The sequence below is a fragment of the Jaculus jaculus genome, chromosome 1, assembly GCF_020740685.1.
Source record: "Jaculus jaculus isolate mJacJac1 chromosome 1, mJacJac1.mat.Y.cur, whole genome shotgun sequence".
Taxonomy (NCBI): Eukaryota; Metazoa; Chordata; class Mammalia; order Rodentia; family Dipodidae; genus Jaculus; species Jaculus jaculus.
The window spans coordinates 258203332-258228838 of NC_059102.1; the positions used below are offsets into that span (position 1 = coordinate 258203332).

At 50.3% G+C, this 25507-nt stretch overlaps 1 protein-coding gene and 1 non-coding gene across 3 annotated transcripts; both read right to left on the reverse strand.

Moving 5' to 3' along the window:
* Positions 1 to 384: 384 nt before the first annotated feature.
* On the reverse strand, positions 385 to 24305 carry Adgrg3 (adhesion G protein-coupled receptor G3). Of its 2 annotated transcripts, none has more exons than XM_012949870.2 (12): positions 24185 to 24305; positions 17652 to 17799; positions 12092 to 12230; positions 10405 to 10551; positions 9550 to 9684; positions 9046 to 9085; positions 8857 to 8948; positions 8591 to 8703; positions 6044 to 6324; positions 5861 to 5954; positions 3789 to 4063; positions 385 to 506 (listed from the first exon to the last, which is right to left on the reverse strand). In XM_012949870.2, the coding sequence occupies exons 1-12, from the start codon at positions 24234 to 24236 to the stop codon at positions 385 to 387; spliced, it is 1638 nt and encodes a 545-aa protein (XP_012805324.2). In that variant the 5' UTR covers positions 24237 to 24305. The 2 variants fall into 2 exon arrangements, with proteins under 2 accessions (XP_012805324.2, XP_044997254.1); XM_045141319.1 differs by having other exon boundaries at positions 8857 to 8954; positions 9043 to 9085.
* On the reverse strand, positions 23100 to 23206 carry LOC123458140. The gene has a single exon (XR_006635438.1). It is a non-coding gene; the product is annotated as a U6 spliceosomal RNA (small nuclear RNA).
* Positions 24306 to 25507: the final 1202 nt, after the last annotated feature.

A 25507-nucleotide genomic window follows, 5' to 3' on the forward strand; every position in this document is an offset into this window, starting at 1 on the left:
GAGGAGGGGAGAGATTGGGGGCTCCTCCAAGGGGTTGCACTGGGCCTCCCCTCTTTTGTTAAGGCCCCTGCCAAGACCAGAAGTAGGCAGTGCCAGAGAATGGCTATTTTGCTACGGGCAAGTGTGCCTAGAGATGACACTGTGGTCAGGGGATGGCAGGAGGTCTCGGGTCTGTAGGCATTAAGCTTCCTGCACACCTGCATTTATGGCTTCTTAGAACCATGGATGCACCCGGAAGGGATCTTTGAAGTTACATGGTCCAACCTGGTCCCCATCTTCTCCTCTGTGGGCACGCTGTACAGAGCAAGCAACGGAGCCCAGAGAGAGATGGAGGGCTGCCCAAGGTCACACAGCAGGCCAGGGCTGAGAGCGGACTGCCGCCTTCTACTCATGCGACATGGAGTGAGCCTGGTCCAGGCGGGCGGTGCCAGTGCCGGAGGAGGAGGAGGACGTGGCTCTCTGACTTGGGAAGTAGAGGATGGTGAACCAGCAGAAGAGGAAGACTCCTGTGGTGAGGAGAGGGCATTGGTGAGCCAGGGGAAGGCTATAAGCATTCAAGTACTTAATGGAAACACGAGGCAAAAGTTGAGAAAAAGTACCAAGTAGAAATCTTGGAAACGAAAAATGGTAACCTTGAAGTAAAATATATACATGCATCTCCCACAGGAAAGAAAAGAGAAAATAAAGGCATTTTCAGCCATACAAAACAATTGCCACCACACTGGGCTCCCTACCGGCCTTCTAGAATGGCTTCCTCCAGGGTGCACTTTAGCAAGAAGTAAAGGGAGAGTGTGGAGTATAGAAAATTAGAGTAAGCACAGAACTTGAGTAGAAGTTTTGTCTGTTTAAAGGGAATTTAATAATAAAAACTTTACGTGACAGTAACAATATTGAGAAGAGCTCTGCTGGTGGTTAACATGTACCAAGGGCTCTGCTATGTGTGTGAGGTGGGGCGGGTGGGGGATAAAAACACCAAACAAGGATGGACAGATGGCTTAGCGGTTAAGGCGTTTGCCTGCAAAGCCAAAAGATCCCAGTTCAATTCTCCAGGACCCACATAAGCCAGATGCACAAGGTGGCACATGCATGTGGAGTTCATTTGCAATGGCTGGAGGCCCTGGTGCATCTGCACCCATTCTCTCTCTTTCTCTCTCTCCCTCTTTCTCTCTGTCAAGTAAATAAATAAATAGAATATATTTTTAAAAAATACCAAACAACTCAGACTCTGTTGAAACCCAGTTCAGCAGATTGACGTGTGCAGGCTTAAATATTAATGTATCTTATACAAGAATAATGATGTCATCTCTGATTTTAAGATGCATCTCTCCCCATCTTTTAACCTCTGGAATTTTCCATGTGTGAACTCAAGATTCTTCAGCTGTAGACAACCTCAGATGGACCCCAAATAATCATTTATATTGCTATTAATGTACTGCTTGTAACAGAAATTTAGAGGTTAAACCCAACTCTTCACTTGGCCTGCAGATGTCGAGGAGTAACGAAGGGCAGGGAGAAGCTTGGCACCTCTCTTTAGCTTGCATCTGTCTCTTTTTGCCACCTTACATTTTGGGTCAGATAACCTTCAATTCTGCACATAGACATGTTAAGTATTTAAGGAGTGTTTGTCCAAAACGGTGATCCTCTCCCTTCAAAGCTGACATCATAACCAACAGATTGCCAACCACCAGCTCTTAATGATGTTCTGTTCCTGGCCACTGAGAGGTGCTTGGGAGTCTCCAGACACTGCCCTATACCCGAAGGCCTAACCAACTCCATCTGGACTTTCATTCAGTTGTTTATGTATTTTGGAGGGATGCGTGCAGTATGTAGTGTGTATGGGTGTGTGTGTGTGTGTGTGTGTGTGTGTGTGTACACATGCATGTGGTGTCTGCACATTTATGTGTAGGGGTAAGTGCTCTGTATATAAGTGTATAGAGGCCAGAAGAGGACACTGGGTGTCCTCTGTTGTTCTTGTGCCTTATTTCCTTGGGACAGAGTGTCTTCTGTCTCCACCCCTCTCAGCATTGGGGTAGGCATGTACGACCACATTCAGCATTTTATGAGAGGATTGAACTCTGTCCTTACGCTTGTGTAGTAAGCACTCTTAGCTGCTGAACCATTTCCCAACCCCTGCCTTGCCTTTCTGATCTGTCCTTTGTATAAGTCATTCTCTCCTGTGTTCCAGGAACAACAAGTCTGACAAATAAACAACTGGTGACAAGAATTGAAGCTACTACAAGGCAGGAGCAACTTTAAAAAAAAAGGTTTTGTTTTTTTTTTTATTTTCAAGTAGGGAGATGCAGAGAGAGAGAGTGAGTGAGTGTACGGGCATACCAGGGCCTCAAGCCACTGCAAACAAACTCCAGATGCGTGCACCACTCTGTGCATCTGGCTTACATAGGCATTGGGGAATTGAACTCTGGTTGTTAGGCTTGGCAGGCAAGCTTCTTAACCACTGAGCCATCTCTCCAGCCCAGGAGCAACTTCCTTATTGTGAACAAGTCCCTGTATATGCTGAGATAATGACTGACAAGATCCTGGTTTGACCAGGACTGTCTGGCTACCCATGCTGCTTGCCCTGGCTTTTGTTTCCTCCCTGGATAGCCCTGAAGGTATCCTGAAGACAGGGTTCAAGGCTCTCATACTCATGTTCCTTCTGGTTATTTCTATTTTATCACCACTTCTACCTGTTGGTCAATGAAAGCAAGTGGCCAAACCTGGTCCATTGGGAGCCACAGAGTCAGGCCTCTGGCCTAGAATTCAAGAAACAATTCCAAAAAGACCTACTGGGACTCACACACACACAACCATAGTTATTCATCATGAAACCTGGTTATAAAAATAAGGGGATTAGCCCAAATTAGAGATGAATGAGGATCAGAGGTGTTGATGATCCTAAACCACCTTGCTGCACAGACTCATGGGAAACAGTGAGCCAGCCCTGGTTTTTGTGAGTTCACATTGAATGCACCTGGAACACCTGGGTTCCTAGATGACCTGGAATTCACTATGGAGTCTCAGGGTGGCCTTAAACTCATGGTGATCCTCCTACCTCTGCCTCCCAAGTGCTGGGCTTAAAGGCATGTGCCACCACACCTGGCTGTCACTCTCTTCTTGCTTGCTTCTCTCAGTTAAGACATGATGTCCCTTTGAGCTGTTGCGTAAATAAAGGAACAAGGAGCAAAGAAAAGCAGGTGTGGGAAGGAAACTCACTAATGTTCTGGATTTCTCCTTCTTTGTTGGAGTCTCAAGGAAGGACCCAGCCAAGTTAGACAGCAGACATGGCAACAATTTCTTTCCCACCTTAGTAGCTCCTTAGAGACTTAATGTCATGTAGACATCACATGATAAGACCTTGTCTTCCTGATCACAGTTGATTGGACCAGAGATAGTCACCTGACAGATAATGCAGCCATATTGGGCAGCCAATTTGGAGTGCAGAGAAAGAATGAGTTTCCACTGAGGCTAGATGAGAGAGAGAGAGAGACAATACACAGAACAAAAGGTGGGGAGAGGCTCTGTTTTAGAAACAATACACAGAACAAAAGGTGGGGAGAGGCTCTGTTTTGATTCGCATGGCTTTTCCTGACTAGCCCATGAGTCAGCCACCCTGCGTCCCCGTATCCCACAAGAACCCTTAATATTAAAAAAAAAAAAAAACCCGTGCCTTTGATGTGAGCTAGCTTCAGTGGAATCCTGGTGGTTTTTTTTGCAAACTGTCCTCTCTCCCCGTCCTCCCAGCACCTCCTGGTGTAGATATGCCAGCCATGGCCTCCCTGGAGCCTCACCTTGCAGCGAGTTGAAGAGGGCGAAGATGTAGATAGTGGACAGGCCCAGCGGCGTGAGGATGGACAGCCCCCAGGTCATGCCCACCAGGCTGGAGAGACCCAGCACCGTGAGGACCGTCTTCCAGGTCTGCCCTTGACCCTTGCCTGCCGTAGCACTGGTCACAGTGCAGATCTTCCAGGCCACCAGGGCCAGCACCACAGCACCAAAGAGGAAGGTGAAGAGGAAGTAGCTGTGGACCGTGGCATAAAGAGCAGGCTCTTTCTGGAACCAGCACCTGAGGAAGTGGATAGCTGCTGGGGTTGGGGAGGTAAGCCTGACCAGCAAGCCCCAGGAGGCCTCCTCTGGCTGGTCCTCAGAGCCCGATCAGATGCTCCCCACCCTCTACTTGGCAAGGAGGCATACACAGGCCCAGTCTGGTCTCTCCAGACCAGCACTGTGAAAGGGCCTCGTGCATTGGCATTGTGTTGAGTTGCAAAAAGCCAGGACTAAGAGCCACTGTTTAACCCAGAGGATTTGACATAAACATCCAAGTGTCTTTCCTCCCTTCCTTCCTTTGTTCCTTCGTTCCTTCCTCCCTTCCTCTCTCTCTCTCTCGCTTGCTCACATGTGTGTATGGGCATGCATGTGTGTTGGTATGCACATAGGTGTGCGTGCACATGTGTGCACATGTGTAAGGAGGCCAGAGGTCAAGGTCAGGTGTCTTCTTCAATCACTTTCCATCTTCTACCTTGAGGCAGGGTCTCTCACTGAACCTAGAGAGCTCATTGACCTGAATGACTAGACTAACTTGTCAGCAAGCCCCAGGGATCTACCGGCCTCTGTCTTCCTGGCACAGGGATGACAGGTGTGTGCTGCCACACATGGATGCTGGGATCTGAATTCAGGTCTTCATGCTTGTATGACAAACGCTTTACTCACTAAGCCATCTCCCTAACATCCAGATTTCTGCTACTTTTCTAGAACCATCCACCTGTGGATGCCCTCCTAAAGAAAAAGGAGTGGTAGCCCCCTAGATGGAAAGTGACTCCCAGTCCCCTACAGACTTTTCCTGGACACCACATGAACATATGTGACCTAGTCTGCCTCATTAGACCCTGCCCTACAGGCCCTGGGATAAATGTAAGGCTTGGCAAGCCCCTCCAAGTACCAAGCTATGGCCCAGTCATGGGCATCCCAGGAGACCTCTGGTAGACACCTGTCAGCTCAGCCCAGTTCCCCTGCTCCCTGTACTGCAGGGCAGAAGGCCTGAAAAGCTGTGTGCATCAGCTACCCCACTGTACAGGCCCTGGGAGAAGACAGCAGGCCCAAGGTCTACATAGCATCCAGAGGCATGCTGGCATGCCATTCTCCATACAGAAATACACGGATGAGGGCCAGGTGGAGTTGGTATCCAGCATGCCATACAGAGCTCTGGCTAGGCACAGGGAGGGTGCTATGCCTTTGTCACTGTGGTGGTTTGATTCAGGTGTCCCCCATAAACTTAGGTGTTCTGAATGCTAGGTTCCCAGCTGATGGAGATTTGGGAATTAACACCTCCTGGAGAGAGTGTACTGTTGGGGGCGGGCTTATGGGTGTTATAGCCAATTTCCCCTTGCCAGTGTTTGGCACACTCTCCTGTTCCTGTTGTCCACCTTATGTTGGCCAGGGGTGATGTCCACTTTCTGCTCATGCCATCGTTTTCCCCTGCCATCGTGGAGCTTCCCCTCGAGCCTGTAAGCCAAAATAAACCTCTTTTTCCCACAAGCTGCTCTTGGGTGTGTGATTTCTACCAGCAACGCGAACCTGACTGCAACAGTGACTTTGTGCAAACGTTCCATCAGAGCTAGCCTTGGCCAAGTTAAAGCAGGGCCTCTCACCTCCTGGTTTTCCCCTTCCCAGGCTTCTTCTCCCATTTCATTTTCTGTCTTCAGGTCCCAGTTTACCCCCTATGCCATGAACTAGTAGATCTGAGGCTCTTCCCACCCCTTACATTCTTGTTCTTTTTTTCTTAGACCCCCTGTTCTCACCTCCCTCCAGTATCATGTGTGAAACTGGGGGCCTGCCATTCCCTGCTCCCCATCGCCCCACTCACAGTTCCAGTGAGGTGCGGTTCTCCTGGTCACGGATGGTGTAGAGGCCATAGCTGTTGCTGCTCCCAGTGCCAATGACCACTAGAGCAGGTAGGCCTGGGAGTAAGGAGAGAAGGTGGGCATTCCCAGGGCTCTCTGCCTCCAATCCCTCCAGCCTCCCTTCAGCCGCTCTTGGCCATCCCTACCCCAGCCCAACAGGCTTAGCTTCAGGAAGTAGTGTCCAAAGTAGGTGTTGAGGACCCTGATGGCCAGCAGGTACAGGTGGAAGGCCTCCAGGCCCATCCAGGTGAAAGCACAGAGCAGGAAGTAGTGGAAGACAGCAGCCCGGGCCCGGCAGGAGGCAGTGGAGCCCTGCGAGCTGCTCCCCACGTTGATTAAGAAGGATAGATTCAGGAGGAACAGGCTGATGCTCAGAGACACGTGGATCTTGGGGGCATCTTCTGACTTGAACCTCTGCAGGGAGAGTCTGAGCAAGGAGAGCCAGTAAGAGGCTCCAAGATACCTAGGCTGATCCATTCCCTTTCCTTCCTCTGGGATCTGAGCCAACAGCTTTCACCCCCAGGACCAGCTCCTGCGTGATCTTCCTGCTTCTACCTCTGCCAGCAGTCAGAGTACAAGCAATGTCAGGTCCAAGTCCAGGAGCACGCTCTCTCATGGTTCTGGATCTGCCAAACTAATCCCTTGACACAATTCCTTAGCTAAACTGCATACCTTGTGACTGAGTTCTTGTTGCTTTCTCAAGCTGGTCAAGGTCTTTGTTCTGTTCTCAGTACCCTTCCTTGCCCTCAGCTCCTTCCCCTTCTTGGCCTCCTCTAACTCCTACTCTGTCTTCAGATTCCTCCTTGGGGCATTTCCCTCTGGGAGGAGCCTCCCTCTGAACCCCCCTGGGCCAGGCTGACTTGGGTCTTTCCTTGCTGCATAGTGGAACTCTCACCCCTTGCCTTATCATCCCAAGCCATATCTCAGGCCCTGCATAGTGGGCAGAAGGGACCCTGGATGAACCAGGAGAGTGACTGGAGGTACACATGGGTGGGTAGATGAGGCCTAGGATGAAATAGGGGGAAAGGCTCAGAAAAGGTCAGAAACTTTTCTAGGTTCATAGCGTCAAGTCCCAGACTCCCTGCCCAGTATTCTCCCCCTTTCTATAGGGCTTCCACTCAGAATTTCTAGTGAGTGACATCTATTGTCCAGGGTTGCCTAGAGAAGAGCTAAGGGGCCAGGTCCACCTCATCCGAGATGCCAGGCCCCACCCTTGGGAAAGTAACAAATCACCTCAGCACTCCAAGCCCAGCTCACAGGGTCCAGACCTGGCCAGCTGGCAAGTTGTGCTCAGCCCCCTGGGGTTGGGGATGGCTTAACGGGACAGGGCTTGGAGAGGTGGACGTGGCGGGAGAAGGGGACAACTTACTCACTGAGGCTGGCCGTGGATACAGTGAGTGGGGCTTGTGGGACACGTGACAACTGAGCCCTAGAAGTATGCGAGAAGGATAGCAGGGTAGGGAGGCTGGACTGGGAGACCAGAGAGAGGCCCAGGGGCTTTTCTGAGTGGGCCGCAGTGAGCTTGGGCTCCCGGAATTGGGGATAGGCAGGCTGGGGTGGGATCTCCTCCTGCAGGCTCCTTCAAGTCACAGGCCAGGGGTCTCTCAGCCAAGGCCTAGCAGAGGAGAGCCAGGCCACAGTACCATCTACCCTTTGTGCCTGTCCTGTGCCCACTCTCCCTGGAAGACCACCCTTCCCCACTCCACAACCACAGGAGGTTATATATAGCTCAAGGTATGGCACAAGGATGTCAGCTCGAATCCGAAAGCAGAAACATGGCCAGGTCCAGCCAGGCCAGCTATGCATTCTCCCTGTAACCACAGTGACCCATTCAGCACAATCCCATGAGCCAAGTCAGACCCTCACACTTAACTGTGTATGCTTGCTCACATACACCCGCCCACAGAATGGGCCAGCATCCTGGGGCCTGTCACCTCCAGGGTCCTGTGCTCACAAAGGCATCACATCCGGTTAACGCTCTGCAATCCATGTGACATGCTATCCGTGAACAAGGGACCATACGGTTTCATTTCAGATGGGGTCTTGCAAGCTGTATTCTTATCCTCGCACATACATGCATGCACACAAACACAGATGACGTCTAAATTCGTGAAACTGCAGGAGCCCAGTTAGCTGTGCAGGAGCGCTGCCAAATTCCTGCATCGATGCTACCCACTGATGGAAGTTGGGGGAAGGGACCACAGACTGTCTGTGCTATTTTTGCAATTTCCAGTTAGTCTATAATTATTTCAAAATATTTTTAAGAGACTTCAGTTCTGGGGTTTCATTTCTGCTTGAGCATCTGAGAAGCCGGGACCCGAGTCTGGAGCCTCCTGAGGCCCCGAGGGTGAAGCTGGCAGAGGGAAAAGCACAGCTGTGAGAGGCAGAGGAGACCAGGTCCTGAGGGCCTGGCTTCAGCTCCAGGATCCAGCCTGCCTGAAGCCCATGTGTGTGGGGGGCGGTGTGGGGGGGTGTTCAGCTTCATGAACCACACGTGACTTATCTTGGCCAATTTGATTTGCGTTTTTGCCACTTGCAACTGAAATAGCTCTGACACACTTTGAGCCTCAACCCCACTTTGTTGGTGGTAAGGCTAAGGGATAGAGTATGTACCAGTAAAAACTCAGGACAAGGGTGCATCCCATCTGCTTTGTGCCTCCTTCAAGACAGGAAGAAACTGGAGGACCACCCACCTCAGGACAATGTAGAGAACCATGGTGAATGCCAGGAAGATCATGGAGGTGCCACAACCTGCCTGGGAGATGCGTGTGAGGGCTTGTGCAGTGGCTAGGTCCAAGGTCGGCCTCTGTGGGTGACCCCCCCCAAGACCCGGATCACTTCAGTGAGAGGCCAGGCCCATACATCCATCCCAAAACCCTTGCCTACCAGGCAGCCCCTCCCAGGGGCACAGGCTGGAAGCCCGCTGGACCCCTGGGACCAGGCTGAAGCAGCCTCTTACCAGCAGCAGGGCAAAGAAGGTCAAGTGGTCACAGCGGCAGATGGTCCCCTTGGCTGTGAGCTCGGTGGAGCAGCCCCGGGAAGCCCAGTCTCCTGTGGGCCACGAAGAGAGGTGAGGGGAGGGAAGGGGACGGAGGGGAAGGATAGGAGGGGCTCCACCCGTAACCTCTCTTCTCAACCCAGGTCCTACCTTTAGCCCCATCCCAGAATACACAGGTGAGGATGACGTTCTGAAACCAGAGAGTGAGAGTCAAGGGGGAGGAAGGAGAGGGCAGGGTGTGAGGACAGCACCCCTCCCTCCACAAGGGTCTAGTCTTCATGTGGGCACCAGGACGCAGGCTTTCCATGGGCTGTGAGAGGAAACTGACTAGGCGCATTGGTGCCTCGTAGATCCGCGTGGAAATGCAGGTACGAAGAGGGAGGGTTTGCGGGACTGCACGTACGTATCTTCAGAAGCATTACATGGACCAGTGTGGAAAGCTGTGTGCACACAGGTGAGTTCTCCAGCTCTCATCTGCGCCTTTGTGAGTGTGGGAGTGGGAGGGTATGTGGTCGTATGCCACCATGGGCAAGAAGCAGGAAGATCTGTCTGGGCACAATAGGGTTGAGGGTTCAAAGTCCTGTGCATACCTTCTCAGAGCCTAAACACAGTATGTGCTCCACGATGACTCCCAGGCCCTGGTGGGGTACTCACAGCGGACTGGTGCTGGTGGGAGAAGATGATCTCCACGGGCTCTGAGAGCCCAGTGACAGGTGTTGGGCCGGCGCTCAGTCCCACCATGCGGTTGTTCAACACGCTGCTGCCATCATCCTGGCTGAGCCGGGGGCCCTAGAGAGGAGATAGGGGGAGGCCTGGCTTCAGGACAGATGGCCTAACCTACCTTGGCTGGGGTGGGGGACTCTGGGAGCTCTAGGACTTGCCCTTGCCTCTCAGTCTGAGGCTAGAGGACTCAGAGCCTGGGGTCCGTAGGCATTCTTCCTGCTGCTTTCTGTGGTTGCATTGGGCTGGGCTGGGCTGGGCTGGGCTGGAGTTTGGGCTCCAGACCACCTGGCTGACAAGCTGACCCTTAACGGCTCTCCACTGTGGTCTCTGGAGCACCACAATAGAGGGTCCTATGGCTGAGATCAGCTGGGAAATGGGGCCAGTGCTTGTAGGTGCCTTCAGGTAGGTATCTCCAGGTGGATATATACATGCCTCAAGTAGTCCACACCTGGTACATGTTTCGCAAGTTGAGTACACTTGCTCATGTGGACATGAGATTTTGTGTACCCAAGGACAGAAAATAAGGTGTGTGTTGGTGTGTGCACAAGGACACACACATGAATGACATGGGCTTCATATGCAAACTGAAAGGTACTAGTGTGGAGATGCATTCCATGGATTGTAGAGATGGTTTGGGGTGGTCTGGTCATGTTACACACACTCAGGAAGTGTGTCTCCTTGCTAATCCCTCAGCAAAGTCTCCGGTGTGGACAGACAAGAGCAGAGGACTCTGACCATTTGAGCACTGACCTCTACAGCTTCCCTGGTCCCCAGCAGGCTCCTTACCTTGAAGACATTCCCTTCACCGATGTCCAGAACGGTTATAGCCAACCGGACCATAGATTTGTTGCCAGGCAGGACTTGGAAAAGGCTCTTGGGAAGTCGGACTCTGTCAGGGGGCTGGTCCTCACCTTTCATCACCTGTCTTGGGATCTGCAACCACAGAGACAGCAGCAGCTCCTACCTTTCCCTAGAACTTCAGCCCCAGCACAAGTATTGTCAGTGCCCCAGTTGGGAGGAGAAACTGAGGCATGCTGAATGGAGGCCCTGAGGCCTGTTAATTCAAAGGGGCAGGACATCAAGCTCTGCTGCTCACAGGCAGGGCCCTTGGACAAGTATCAATGGTGGAGCCCCTGTTTGTGAACCATGGAGGGCAGCTAAGCATATCCATGTCTGTGCATCCCCCACTAGGTTTCCATGTATGGGGAGGGCTGATGTGGGGTGCTTTGGGCCAGAGTCCTAACAGGGCCACATGGTAGTGTGAGTTCACCCTGAATGTGAAGTCCTTCCTGGCCAACACTGTTTTAAAAACCAAGAATAATCAAAATAATTGCCAAGCATTTGTTCCCATTCTGTGACTTCTCAGGTCTCCTGGAGCTTCAGTCTGTCCCACCAGCTCCCTGCCTCAGAAGGATCCATGTGCATTGGATAGGGAACTAGGAGTTGGGGTAGAAGGCTCTAATTTCTCCTTCCAAGTCCAGACTTTGTCTAAAGGGCATGTCTTGGGCCAGCATACATGAGAGGTACAGAGCTCAGAGTGATGAAAGGCCTTCTCAGGTGACAAACCACCCACTCCCTATGCTTGGATCCCCACTTCAGCTTCCACCCTTCGGGAAGACCAAGGGCTTTCTGAGCCCTCACTTGACCAAGAACTCCCTGTACATTATCTTATGCAGTCCTCCTGATATTCATGATTTTTTTTCTTCTGAGACACCGCTTAGCTCTGTAGCCCAGGCTGGCCCAGAACTGAAGATCAATCCTCCTATTTCTTCCTCCTATGTATTGGGATAACAGGTATGAACCACCATGCATGGCTTCTTTTGAGGTAGGGTCTCACTGTAGCCCAGACTGATCTGGAAGTCACTATGTAGTATGTAGTCTCAGGGTGGCCTCTAACTCATGACAATCCTCCTACTTCTGCCTCCCGAGTGGTGGGATTAAAGGTGTGAGCCACCACACCTGGCCTCTTCTGATATTCTTGAAAGTGTACAATGCCTTCATCAAGTTATAGATGAAGAAAGAGGCTCAAAAAACAACGTGCTCACAATGACAGTGGCTGGTAAGGGACAATACCAGAGTTTGAATCTGGGCCAATGTAAACGCAGAGTTCCCCTTGTCAGCCCCTCTCAGGCCTATCGTGTTCTTTTCTTGACTTCAGATATGTTCCCTGGCAGAGGAGTTCACACGCACTTTAGATTTGGTGGAGCCTGAGAACGTATCTTCCAGCTGAGGGGTCCAGGGCTCAGAGAGAAAGGGGCTAATCCCTCAGCCAGTTCCATGATCACCCTCAATAATTAATAACCAGGGACCACTTTTACAGCCAACTCACTATCCCCTATCTACAAATGGCAGGGCTCTGCCAAATGGGACCGAGGAGTGCTAAGCTTTGATGGGTACCAGCAGAGAATGTGGCCCTCTCAGAACTTTGAAACACATGCCTGAGCCAGCCCATGGGAATGGGAGAGCTGCTCACCTGGGAGGGTTCCAGAGAGAAGAGCAGGTCTTCTGAGATGTCAGTGCTGAAATTCTGGACCAAAGCTTTCACAGAAGGCATGTCCACTGTCTCCAAGGCATTATTCCCCACCAGGTAGACCTCGTACTGCAGCCAGTATCTATAAGGGGCAGGGATTGGGATCTAGCGGACATGTTTGCAGGTTGAGCCAGCATTTTCAAGGGGCCAAGGATCGGGGGTGGGGTGTTTACAGACCAAGCCACCTTCAGACAAGGCCCTAAGGGTGACAGCTGATCCAGAGTATTAAAGACTTTGGAATTATATATAATAGGAGGAAGAATGGCTTTGTAACAAGCAGGCCAATCCTGAGGGATTCCAGCTAGCAGTCTCTCTGGATATTTGATGTGCTTGTCTTTTTAATGATAAAACACATATCAAATTCACCATTTACAATGCAATATTCAGTGGCATTAAGTACATTTACAATGCCGTGCAAACATCAAACACTGTCTCATTCCAGAGCATTTTAATCACCTCAAAAGAAAACCTCATACTCATTAAGCAGTCCTTCCCCAGCCTCTGGAAACCAGAGAGATGCTTCCTGCTCCCATAAATTTACCTTGTTTGCACATGTCATATGCATGCAATCACACAACATGTGCGCTTCTGTGCCTGGATTCTTCCAATAAGCATGTTACTTCCAGCACTCAGGGGAGAGGAAGCGTGCATCATGATTTTGGTCCTTCTTGTGTACGAAGTAGCTCACCGCAGGGACCTATGCACCCAGCCGCTGGGGGACTTTTGGGTCTTTCCCACTTCGGGCTGGTTGTGAATGCTGCTCTGAAGAGCATTTGCTTTAATGAAGGAAGCCTTGTCTTAAATTCTCTCAGGAGTACGCAGAGGAATAGAAAGGCTAGGACACATGGTAATACCATGTCTGGCTTCTCAAGCAGCTGACAGATTGTCTTCCATGACAGCTGCACCATTTCACACTCACACCAGCCGTACACGGGAGTGCCAAATGCTCCACATTCTTGCCAATACATATGATTTTTCAATTTTTTTTGTATGGCTTTGAATTGTCACCACCCTCATGGGGATGAACTGGTATCTCTCTGTGGTTTTGATTTGCATTTCCCTGATGGTAAATGATGCCGACATCTTTCTGTGTGCTGGTTGGCCTCGTACATCAACTTCTGATAAGCCTCTGAGTGTATCCGCACATTTATTGAGTGTTAAGTGCATACCATAAACCCAGCTATTGAAAACAGGTCCATATGGGACCTGACTGAATGGGAGAAGATGTAATCCTGGAGCCACACAGAGCACAAGAATTTTGTCATATGTATTACTGCCACTCTGGAGCCAGCTGAGGAGAGATGGTGGTACTCTCCGTGGTGCTGAAACTTTGAAAAGTCACTACCCCCCGCCATCAGCCCTGTGTGGTCGCTTGAATGCACAATGTCCCCCACAGACTTGTGTGCTTGCATACTTAATCCCCAGTTGGTGGCGCTGTTCCAGAAGGTTGTGGAACCTTTTAAGAGATAGAGCTTTGCTGGAGGAAGTGTGTCTCTGGAGGTGGGCCTTGAGATTTTTTAGCCTAATCCCACATGCTATTCTCCCTCTCTTTATTTATCTACCTATCTCTCTGCTGATGGGATGATATGAAACCAACAGACTCCAGAGAGACTCTCCAAATCCTTCTAATGACTAGGCTTATCCCCTTTTATCCAAACTGTTCTCACTTTTTGTTTTCGAGGTAGGGTCTCACTCTAACCCAGACTGACCTATGCATTCACTATGTAGTCTCAGGCTGGCTGGCCTTGAACTCACAGTGGCCCTCCTGTCTTTGCCTCTGGAGCACTGGGATTAAAGGCATGTGCCACCACACCCAGCTGTTGTCCTCACTTTTGGTTGGACAATCTGTTTTATTTTACAGATGGAGGAGAATACGGGGAAGAACAAGGCTACATCATTAATCAAGAAGAGAAAGCCGGGCTGGAGAGATGGGTTAGCGGTTAAGCGCTTGCCTGTGAAGCCTAAGGACCCTGGTTCGAGGCTCGATTCCCCAGGACCCATGTTAGCCAGATGCACAAGGGGGCGCACGCGTCTGGAGTTCGTTTGCAGAGGCTGGAGGCCCCGGCACGCCCATTCTCTCTCCCTCTATCTGTCTTTCTCTGTGTCTGTTGCTCTCAAATTAAAAAAATAAAAAAAAATAAATAAATAAAAAAAAATAAATAAATAAATAAAAAAGAAGAGAAAGCCGACGATCTACTAGGAGTTTCGTCACCTCCACCTCACCTGCCTGGGACCCAGAAGTCATTATAGGGGAAGCAGTGATATAAATACTGCTCTCATGGCTAGGGTGAAAAACAGTTCCAGGGAAATGGCAAAAGACACTGTGGTCACTCATACCTCATAAAAACAGAGATCCAGAGTGTACAGAGAAAGCAATACTAAATCAGATCTCTATCTTGCCCACCAAGGCTCAGGAGTATTGCAGAAGACAGGGCAGGAAGATTGTAAGAGACACAGGTTGGGTGGGAACAACCTGAGACACCATGTTTCCCCCCATCCCTGCAGAGACTGACTGGGGCCTCTTGGTCCTCACAGTGAATATCAATAACCTCACTGACGACCCTCAGCAGAATTGGGGTGGTGGGGGAGTCTCTATGTGCAACCATTTTATTAAAAAAAAAAAAAAAACTAGCTCTCTCTGGCAGTATTCTATGTAATTGCTTCTGTTGAAAACGATAGTTTAGGGACTGGAAAGATGGCTCTGTGGTCAAAGGCTACTTGTAAAGCCTGACAGCTCAGGTTTGAGTCCCCAGCACCCGTGTAAAGCCAGACACGTAAAGTGGCTGGAGTTCATTTGCAGTGGCAGGAGGCCCTGTCATGTCCATTCTCTCCCCACCCTTTCTCAAAAAAATAAAGGGAAAAAATAAATAAAAGAAAGAAAGTGGTAGCTTAGGACCAATGACAACTCTACCACCTCATTGACTTTGAAAGAAATATGATTTGAACAAATATGATTCCTCAATAGTAATATGTAATAGTTCCCCAAGCCCAATACAGATGGCTTCAGATTGCAAAGTGTGTGATACAGATCTCAAACTACAGGAAAAAGATGAAACTGAGCACTTGGAGATCTCTGATTTTGATCAAATTGTTACCGTGCTGCTGGTCTTACATTTGTCTTTCCTTGCTGTATGCTGTTTAAAAACAAATAAAAATGTTCACAGCACCACTGTTTCCATCAGCATTCAACATTCAATAAGTTGGAAGTCACATGTGATGTGAGAGGCTAAGGAGAAATACACAAAGAGCTGGGGAGATGGCTCAGTGGTTAAAGGTGCTTGCTGTACCAGCCTGAGGACTGGACTTGATATCCCCAGAACCACGTGAAGCCAGATGCGGCGGTGCACAGCTATACTCCCAGCACACCACGGCAAAGAAAAGCAGGGTCTCCGGGCGTGGCGGCGCACGCCTTTAATCCCAGCACTCGGGAGGCAGAGGTAGGAGGATCGTCATGAGTTCGAGGCCACCCTGAGACTCCATAGTGAATTCCAGGTCAGCCTGGGCTAGAGTGAGACCCTACCTCAAAAAGACAAAACAACAACAACAACAAAAGAAACAAAGAAAAAACAAAAGCAGGGTCAGGAGAATCCTGAAGCTCACAGGACAGCTAGTCAGGTGTTCACAACAGCAAACAAGAGAGACCCTGTCTCAAACAAGGTGGAGGGAGGGAATCAACACCTTGAGGTTGTCCCCTGACCTCCACACACATGCTGTGGCACAAGCATGCCCATTAGCACACATGCGCACACACACACACACACATGCACCATATACACACATATATACAAAGAAAAATAAAAGATATGCCAAAATAAAAATATCCATCTTTATATGGTAAGGGACATCTTATTTCCTTTCTGTATCTATTTTCCAATATTTTCTGATGGGTGCATATTGTTTTTATAGTCAGAAGAGCCATTAACATAAAGAATGCTAACATTCATTGAGTTAGGAACTGCCCCAGGCACTATCTCACTCGAGCTGCAAAGCTATGCAGAAGCTGAGGGAGGCCAAGGGTGGGAGCCTTGGAACAGTGATAATGGAATGGCACTGATAGGGATGACAGTACCCACGTGTCTGAATTGTATATTTAACCCTTGCTGCCATCCTGAGTTGGGTGCCACTTCTGTCCCATTTTACAGATAGGTAAGTTGGAAGCCACCTATCAAAGTCCAAGGCCTCCCTGAGCCGTAGTAGTCCAGCCTGTGTCACGCCACATGTGTTCCCTGAGTTCACACACAGTTCCTGCTATGTCCCTGATGGGTCGCCATTCAGCCACGTGGAACCTTAGTCCTATCATCCAAGAAATGGGTTGATAACAGGACCTCTCACAGAGCACGTGCTATGAGTTTGGATAGAAAATGCCCCCTGCTGCCCCAAGGCTCGTTTGTTTCAACACTTAGTCCCTAGCTAATAGGACTGCTTTGAAAGGCTGTGGAACCGTAGGGAAACTGGGCCTGGCTGGAGGACTTAAGACGCATGGGCACTGAGGAATATCAGTTGGCATAGAGGAACCCCTGGACAGCCCAGCCCTGGGGCCCTAAGAAGCTGAAAAAGTAGCTATAGGTGGGACTGAGGGCATTTTCAAGGCACCTAAAGAATGGCACATCCAGCCTGGGAGTGCAGGCACTCATTCATTCCTTCAACAAATACTTCCTGAGTACCAGCTAGAATCCAGGCTCTTTTGTGGGCATCCCTGATAAGCTATAGGTACCTTGCTTAGCAGTGAGAGCAGACGGAGAGAGGCAGGACCACTTCCAGCTATGAGCCCAGTGGCACTGTGCTGTGAAAACCTCTTCCTTGCCCTGTGTAGCCAGCCTTTTGGCCTACCGAGTCTCTCTCTGGCTTCCCTGGTCCATCTTTCCTGCACACCGGTGTATAGGGTGCCTGCTGGAGTTGCATTCAGCTCACCCATCTCCACCCGCGTCACCATCTCTGTGTCCTTTCCTAATGCCTAATGCAAAGTTAACTGCAGCCTTGCTGGACTTCAGATATCCGACTTTCCTGTCTCCCTCTACTGCTCTGGCTAACAGTCCTTCACACCTTCCTCTCTTCTTATATATCCAGTTCTGTCACCTCCCCCCTCCCCCCACTGCATGGCACTCTCACAGTTTGAAACACAGTACTCTGCAGTTCTGTTACTCTGTCACCTGCTAGTGTCTGAGTCCAGCTTGATAGCAGCTATGCACTCTCCAAGCCCTTGCACAGGTTACTTTCCCGGCAAAGTCTTGGTGGACTTCCTTCCTCTGGGCCAAGTGCTGCCTACCCTTCTGTGTGGAGTCAGGGTGGGTCCGTGGCTGTCCCTCACCACTCCCAGGGGCAGGGATGGGCTGGCTCATATCTGCCTCCACTAAGCCAGCAGAGGCCCTGGCTGCTGGGGTGGGAAGTAAGGTCAGAGAGAAGTGGCAGAAGACAGCACAGGTTTGGATGCTATGGTTTGTGGCCCCCTCACACTCCAACAGACCTCCTGCCGTGCGGGGCCTCAGACGCCAGCTCCCCTCACCTTTGCAAGTTATCCACGTCGCAGGTGTTGTCTCCCAGCCGCTTGCACTTGGTGAAGCAACCGGCGACATCATTCACATGATAGGGGTCATACTGGTTGCTCTTGATGTGCAGGCAGATGCCTCTTGGTGCTTCTGTGGGCTTCTGGCCTAAGGGAGGGATTCAGAGCGAGAAGGGGCTGGGTGGGGGAGGGACAGCAGGCTGGGCGAGAGGCAGCTGGATAGTCTACACTGACCACGCTGGAGGAGACTCTACCCTCCCCAAGCCTCAGGTTCAAAGGGAAAAAGAGGTGTTCTCCTCCAACTCACACAGCTGGTGGGTTGCTTCGGAGAAAGTGTGGTGTGTGATTCTGTAAAGTTTTCTCGTGGTTATGCTCAATACAAGGTTATACCTGACAGTGCTACTTCTCCTTTACCACCTCCTCCATGCAGCCCGCCAGGCTTTCTGCAGCTGATCAGTCTCGGACTCTCTGGAGTCCCTGCACTGTGGCTGATGGCACAGTGCTTACATATATTCTGGCATGCTTTGTGTCAGCCTCTCAGGACCATCACAGCTCCCTACTGGGACGAGGGAAGAGCAGAGCAGACTGTGGCCTCTGGAGCACTGTAACTGTGGCAAAGTCTCAAGGTAGCAGGAAACTGCTCCACGCCCAGAGACCAGCTTTTCTGGCTTCTCATTCTGGTCTCCTCCCAGAGCTATGGGGCACGGAGCAGGAGCTTCAGGCCTCGCTGTGTGTCCTCGGGCAAGTTACTTGAACCCCCTGCGGCTTAATCTGCTGTTGCCTTAGGTTTTACAGGAGGAATCTAAAGCACACAGTCCTTCGTAGTGGGATCAAGGAACCATGGCTACTTACGCTAGGGATGAGAATTTTAATCACAGATTGCCTATGAATGTTTTTACTTACATGAGATCTACGTGTGTGTCCATATTTACCCATCTCTAAACAAAGGTAATAAAAACACATGTGGCTATACACAAAGATGTAAAAAGTGAAAGTCCCTCTTCATGCAGCCCCACACCCAGAGTTCACTACCTTTACCTTTAACAGTTTATTACACGAACTTCTGGGCATTTCTATGTATATGCAAGTTTCTGTATGAGGATCACTTTGAAACTTCCATCAAAGGGATCACTTTCCAATACATGTCACGGCACGATCTACCTAGTTCCCAGCAGCTGTGAGTCTCTAGCACCAACTAATACCTTAAGAAATACTGTTAGAAATTATGAAATTTCCTTTCAAAAAAAGGGGTACCTATATACCCTCCTGCCATATGTGGCAAGACTTTTTACTTGTTTAGTATTTATTCATGTTCATAAGACTCGATGTTACCGGACTTTCGGTTTCTGCCAGCCTATGAGCTCAAATCCAGTCACCTTTTAATTTCTCCTTAAAAGAAGGAGTTTGAAAGCCTTATAATTGGCCAGCCAGGCCAAATGAGCCAACGGGTGCAATAGTGGCACGTCTGTCATGGTGGAAACCAACTGCCCTCCAATTGGACTGGAGGCCTGCTCCATTGGGGGGAATACATCCCTGATACTGAAAACTTAAAACAGGGGTAGTCACGAGCCCTGGGGGTGTAACATCTGCTGATATCTGGAAAAATGTATGTCCTATGCTTATCAAACTGCCCAGTAAGCACTTCTCTTAATAGTCATACCCTTATATTAATGCTACTCTCACATTGGGTAGAGAATCTCTTTTCAGATGGGAGTGACCTTGGGATGACTCAGAAAGTATCATGGTGCTGGAAAGAAGTGACTGGAGTACTGAGTAACATCTTGATCACATCTTACAAGGCTCAGGGTCTAATGCGGAAGAAGTGGCGGAAAGAATGTAAGGGCCAAGGGAAGGGTAGGACTCCTTACAACATGCTCCTCCAGATATACAATGGCCTGGATATCCACGACCTCACAGTGCCTGACACTACCTACACAAGACCATCGTAAGAGGAGGAAAAGATCATGACATCAAAATAAAAGAGAGACTGATTGAGATGGGGAGGGGATATGATGGAGAATGGAATTTCAAAGGGAAAAGTGGGGGTGGGTGGGAGGGTATTACCATGGGATATTTTTTATAATTATGGAAAATGTTAATAAAAATTGAGAAAAAAAATAAAAAATAAGAAGGAGTTTGAGGGAGCTGGGAAGATGGCTCAGCAACTAATAGCAGGAGGATATGAGGTTCACCCTCGCATCCACGTGCAAAAGCTCAGCGTGGAGGATAGATAAACATAGGAGGTCGAGCCGGGCGTGGTGGCACACACCTTTAATCCCAGCACTCAGGAGTCAGAGGTAGGAGGATCACCGTGAGTTCAAGGCCACCCTGAGACTCCATAGTAAATTCCAGGTCAGCCTGGGCTAGAGTCAGACTCTACCTCGAAAAACAAAACAAAACAACAACAACAAAAAAGATAGGTTGGCTGGGGCTCACAGGAAGTTCCAGGGTCATTAAGAGGGTTTCCAGGAAGTGAGGTGAAAAGCAAGAGGAAAAGGCACCTGTCTTCTTCCTCTAGCCTCCACATGTGTGTGCACATGCAATTGCACATACATGTGTGTACACCACACACACGCACACATACACAAACACACCCCAAAGAAAAACAAAGATGGAGTGTAAGTATCTCTGTATTTGCTGGGCATTTGTGCGTATCTTTTTGTGAGTGGGTTGTGGGTCATTCTTGGGATGGGAAGAGGCCAATGGCTGCAGGTTGGCCCAGGAGGAGCTGTGACAGAGTCACCTCTCGGAAGGCTAGAGCAGCTCTGCTTCTAAGGGTAGACCTGGATGATAACCGGGGAGGGGCATTTCCTTTCATTTTTAAACACCCCTCACTGGTGTTGAACTTAGTTAAAAATCATGCACAGAGGGCTGGAGGGATGGCTTAGCAGTTAGGTAATTTGCCTGCAAAGCAAAGGACCCAGGTTCTATTCCCCAGGACCCACATTAGTCAGATGCACAAGGGCACAAGGGAGTGCACACATCTGGAGTTCATTTGCAATGGCCGGAGGCCCTAGTGTGCCCATTCTCTCTCTCTCTCTTTCTCTCTCTCTCTCCCTTCCTATTTCTGTGTGTGTCTCTCTCAAATAAAAATAAAAATAAATCATGCACAGGGCTGGAGAGATGGCTTAGCAGTTACAGCACTTGTTTATGAAGCCTGAGGACCCAGGTTTGAGTCCCCAGTACCCACATAAGCCAGATGCACAAGGTGGTGAATGCTTCTGGAGTTTGTTTGCAGTGGCTGGAGGCTCTAACATACCCATTCTCTCTCTCTCTCTTTCTCTCAAATAAATGAATAATTTTTTTTAAACTTACACACAGTAATGCTTTTGGTTTAATAGGAGACTAGTTCATTAGGACAGAAGATACATACACAATAAAGGTGATGGCAGAAAAGGAGTAAACAGAGTACACACCATTTTAGAGTGGAGTTGATAATAATCAGGTCTCTATGGGACAGTGTTGTTTAAGGAGAAAATAAAGGAACTTTGGATTTCTGTTAGAATGCACAGAGAGCCAGTGCTAATACTCAGTTTATGACATGGCCCATGTTCACATTGAAAATACAGGGTAAGGGATGGCTTAGTGGTTAAGGCACTTGCCTACAAAGCCTAAGGACCCATGTTAAACTCTCCAGATCCCATTTAAGCCAGACTCACAAAGGTGAGGCAAGTACAAGGTTGCATATGCCCACTAGGTGGCACAAGCGTTTGGAGTTCGATTTCAGTGGCTGAGGCTCTGGTGTGCCAATTCTCTCTCTCTCTAAAATAAAATAATAATAATAATAATAATAATAATAATAATAATAATAATAATAATAAAAAAATACAGGGTAATCCAGGTGTGGTGGTGTGCACCTTCAATCCCAGCACTCAGGAGGCCAAGGTAGGAGGATCACTGTGAATTCAAGGCCAGTCTAAGAATGCATAGTGAATTCCAGTTCGGCCTGGGCTAGAGTGAGACCCTACCTCAAAATGCCTCAAAAGAAAAAAATGGGGTGGGAAGTAGAGGCAAGGAAGGACTCAGTCAGGGGAGGTCAGGGTCAGGGAACTGGTGGTCAGACCAGGGACAGTGATGACAGAGCTTCCCTCATCCTGCTGGGAGTTCCCGCCAGGTATCTCTGGGAAGCTCTTGGCAAGGACACAGCACACCGGAACTCAGAAAAGATTCATTGTGGGTTTTTTTTTTTTTTAATTTTCCTAGATTCTAACTATGTAGCTCAGGCTGGCTTTCAACTCAGGATCCCCCTGCCACAGCCTCCTCGAGTGCTGGGAGTTTAGGCTGAGAAGACTGGAGAACTCTCTTCCGAGCGATAGAACTGCCTCTGCTCCACAGCCCCTGCCCTTGTCCCTGGTCTCTACCCCAGGCTACCTTCCTCCGAAGTTTCGGTGTGGGTGCAGCAGGTGAGGGGGAGCTGGGTGTCGGAGACCAGAGGCGTGCCCCCCAACTCCCTATCCCCTGCCTCTCAGCTTCTCCCTTACACTCACCAGCGGCCGCTCTTCCCAGCTGCAGCCAAATGATGCACCTTCACCCTTCCATGCCAGCGTGACAACCCCGTCAACCAAGCGAGCACTGCTTTGTGCCCTTCTTCTGCCCGTACCTTGGTGAAGTGTCCCTTGGTAAATTGCCATTGCAAGCTTACAAGTCTGGCCCTTGCTCAGCCCTAGGCCATAGACTGGTCCTCACTTCACCCCTGGGGCAAAGTATCTGCCACTCTGCCAAGCTGGGCACCTCTGGAGTCTGGAGCCATGTGGCTCAGCACAGAGCTAGTTACACCCAGGCTTCTTGAGGGCATGCGTGAAGAGCCATAGGCAAATAGACACATGTCACATGCCCCATTAATGATCGCAAAGGAGAGATTCTTACCCCGAAACATACACCTGCCAGCTCCTGTATCATTCAAACAACCAAAAGTTCACGCCACTATTAGTCACACACTACCTGGAGCAATGAAGGCCCAGCCCAGGACCAATGGCACCTGTGGAAGTGCCCACTGAGACCTGGCAATAGCCACTTGTGGTTATCATATCAATCAATCCAGCCAGGGTTTTCATCCACCTTTGGTTTTTTATTTTTTAAAACAGTTAAAATGTCCCATTTATTTTAGTACACTTGAATTAAGTGTGGAAAAGTGTAACAAATACAACAGGGTATATACTGCACATCAAAGAGGCAGTCTTTAAAACTGCCTTGCTATATGGAAGAGAATACAAGACCCGGGGGAGGGGTCTGGTTTCAAAGAAGCTCTGGTTTTAACTCCTCTGTAAATTCAGCAGTCTGCAAAGGATTTGGCAAAGGTTTATTTTTTCTATTTCCAGTCTTCTAAAATAGGCATAGATTTGCTTACAGTAAAGCTGATTTAAGAGCACACAGCAGTTGAGCACAGACAATGAGATGAGACCCACCCTTCCAAATGATGAAGACAAGGAGACAGAGCCAGTCATGCAAAAAAACATGGAATGCTCCACGAATTTGCGTGCCATCCTTGCGCAGGGGCCATGCTAATCTTCTCTGTATCATTCCAATTTTAGTATATGTGCTGCCGAAGCAAGCACCCCCCCCCAACACTCTTTGGTTTTTCACTGAGACAGTATCACATAGCCTAGGCTGGACTTCAAACCTACTATGTAACCAAGGCTGGCCTTGAACTCCTGATCGTCCTCCACCTCCCAAGTGCGAGATTACAGGCGTGCACCACCACACCCAGGCTATTTCTGAGCTGGACACCAAGTCCAACACGGGAAGAGAAGAGCGTTTCCTGGGCCCCAAAGACACTGACGCGTTTGTCCAATCACGCAACCACATGCTGCGCAGACACACAGGGAGCAGACACAGGAGACACTCACTGAAGCAGGAGTGGCAGGGTGCCCAGATGAGAGTACCTGACCCACCCAAGGGGGCCACGGAGCCCTGACCAAGCAACTAAGAACGCACAGAGCTGGTCAGGCAGGCAGGGAGTGAGGGGTGGCTATCCTAGGACAGAGGGTGGCAGGAGCAAGCCCGGGTCCTTCAGCAGCTGCTGGAGAGCCTTGTGTGTCTACGTAGCATGGGAGCAGTGTGGGTGCTGGCTCCCGGCCGTGAGGACCATGGCGACACTGCTGAGGTCAGAAGGAGAAGGAGCCCAGGAGGGAGGGGCCGTGCACCCCTGCCAGGCTGTCGGGGCCCGGACCCCTTCCTCAGGAGCCCCGACACCAACTGAACAACTTGTCTGGTGTACTCTCTCCCAGAACCAGGCCCCAGGGAGCCACAGCCAGGATGGGGACACACTCTGTTCCCCCAAATCTACGGGGTACCTTGGAGCAACAAGGGGAGCCAGCAGCCCAGCCTGACGAAGTTTATCAGGAAGACAGGACAGACCCAGACAGATAAAGAGATGCTGAAATGGGCAGGGAGAACACATTCCAGACACCCCAACTCCTTACCGCTCACCCCTATGCACATCCTTCAGTCTCTTCCCATCCTGCCTGGGCCCCTCCCCAGCACACGGCCTCCCAGGTTTGGCAGGAGGGGCCGGGGAGGCAACCTCTGCTTACCTGAGGCCAGCGACAGAAGGACTAGGGCCCCCACAACTCTGACTATTGCCATTGGTAGCCGGCAGAGCCCTGTGGCTGTGTGGTCCCCCGGTCACAGGTTGTTTCCAGCTGCCGCCTTCCTCCGGTCAGCCTCACCACCGCTTCCTGTGGCCTCTTTCTTACCCTTCCTGCTCAATGGCGCCATCAGTTGGGTTGTGAAAGGTGGGTGTGGGGAACTGGGAAGTATTCTGAATCTTGGCCACCCCCGTAACTGCCTGGAGAGGGAGCTGGTCTGAGCCCAGGGATGAGCTGGCACCACCCTGCCAGGTGGGCACCATGGGGCTGGAGTCCTGCAGCCAAGCCAAGAGGGGTCTCTGTCCCAGACTTGGACTTGAGTAGACACACCCACGCCCTTTTCCCCAGCGAAGGTCTTGAGGTTCATTGGCATCTCAGTAAACAGCAATCACATGGGCTTCTCCTTGGGGTTTGGTGATTTGGCAAGACCCAGTAGGCACAGGTCCTGGTAGAGAGAAAGGGCAGCAGGCAGGCAGGCTGGTGAGGAGGGGAGGAAAGGGGAGTGGAAAGGAGTGTGGACCCTAGGATGCGATCGGGCCTGGGCTGTCTGTCTGCTGCTCTGAGCCCCACACAGGTATGGGAAGGACTCCTGGTTTGAGCTGTGTGTGGTTGCCTGGTGGAGAAGGGGCAACAGTAGCGATAGCTTTTTTTTTTTTAAATTTTTTATTTATTTATTTGAGAGCGACAGACACAGAGAGAAAGACAGATAGAGGGAGAGAGAGAGAATGGGCGCGCCAGGGCTTCCAGCCTCTGCAAACGAACTCCAGACGCGTGCACCCCCTTGTGCATCTGGCTAACGTGGGACCTGGGGAACCGAGCCTCGAACCGGGGTCCTTAGGCTTCACAGGCAAGCGCTTAACTGCTAAGCCATCTCTCCAGCCCTAGCGCTAGCTTTTGATAGTAGCAAGTGCTGCGAACTTACCATCACCCTCGCCCACCTGGTCACTGCCGGCAGCACACGCACCCTGGCTTCAGCATGAGGGAAGGGATGGGCCCCACCGACATTCGGGTCTCAACTCTGCTGCACGGCCAGGCCCTTAGTGGGGTCCATAGCCGCTCAGAGCAGGGAAAGGCTCTTCGTCACTAATACCTCCATCAGCCCCATAAGGTCTGAGCTAGCCCTGCTTTACCTTGAGGTCTTCCTGCACAGTCACCAAGCTACAGCTAGCCTGTTCCCCCTTTCCTTCCATCTGGTCCCCTGCTGTGCCCTCTGGACCTGAGGGGGTGGGGGAAAAGGGATGACAGGTCACAATATGGGCTGTGGGAGGT

What these genes read in the sequence shown, in the direction of transcription:
- Adgrg3 (XM_045141319.1), bottom strand. Translation starts at nt 24,236, where the DNA reads ATGGCAATAGTCAGAGTTGTGGGGGCCCTAGTCCTTCTGTCGCTGGCC. An exon ending in CCTTCTTTGCCCTGCTGCTG is followed by an intron (nt 8,704 to 8,856) that starts GTAAGAGGCTGC and finishes GGTCACCCACAG; the next exon opens with AGGCCGACCTTGGACCTAGC. An exon ending in CCTCTTCAACTCGCTGCAAG is followed by an intron (nt 507 to 3,788) that starts GTGAGGCTCCAG and finishes TCCTCACCACAG; the next exon opens with GAGTCTTCCTCTTCTGCTGG.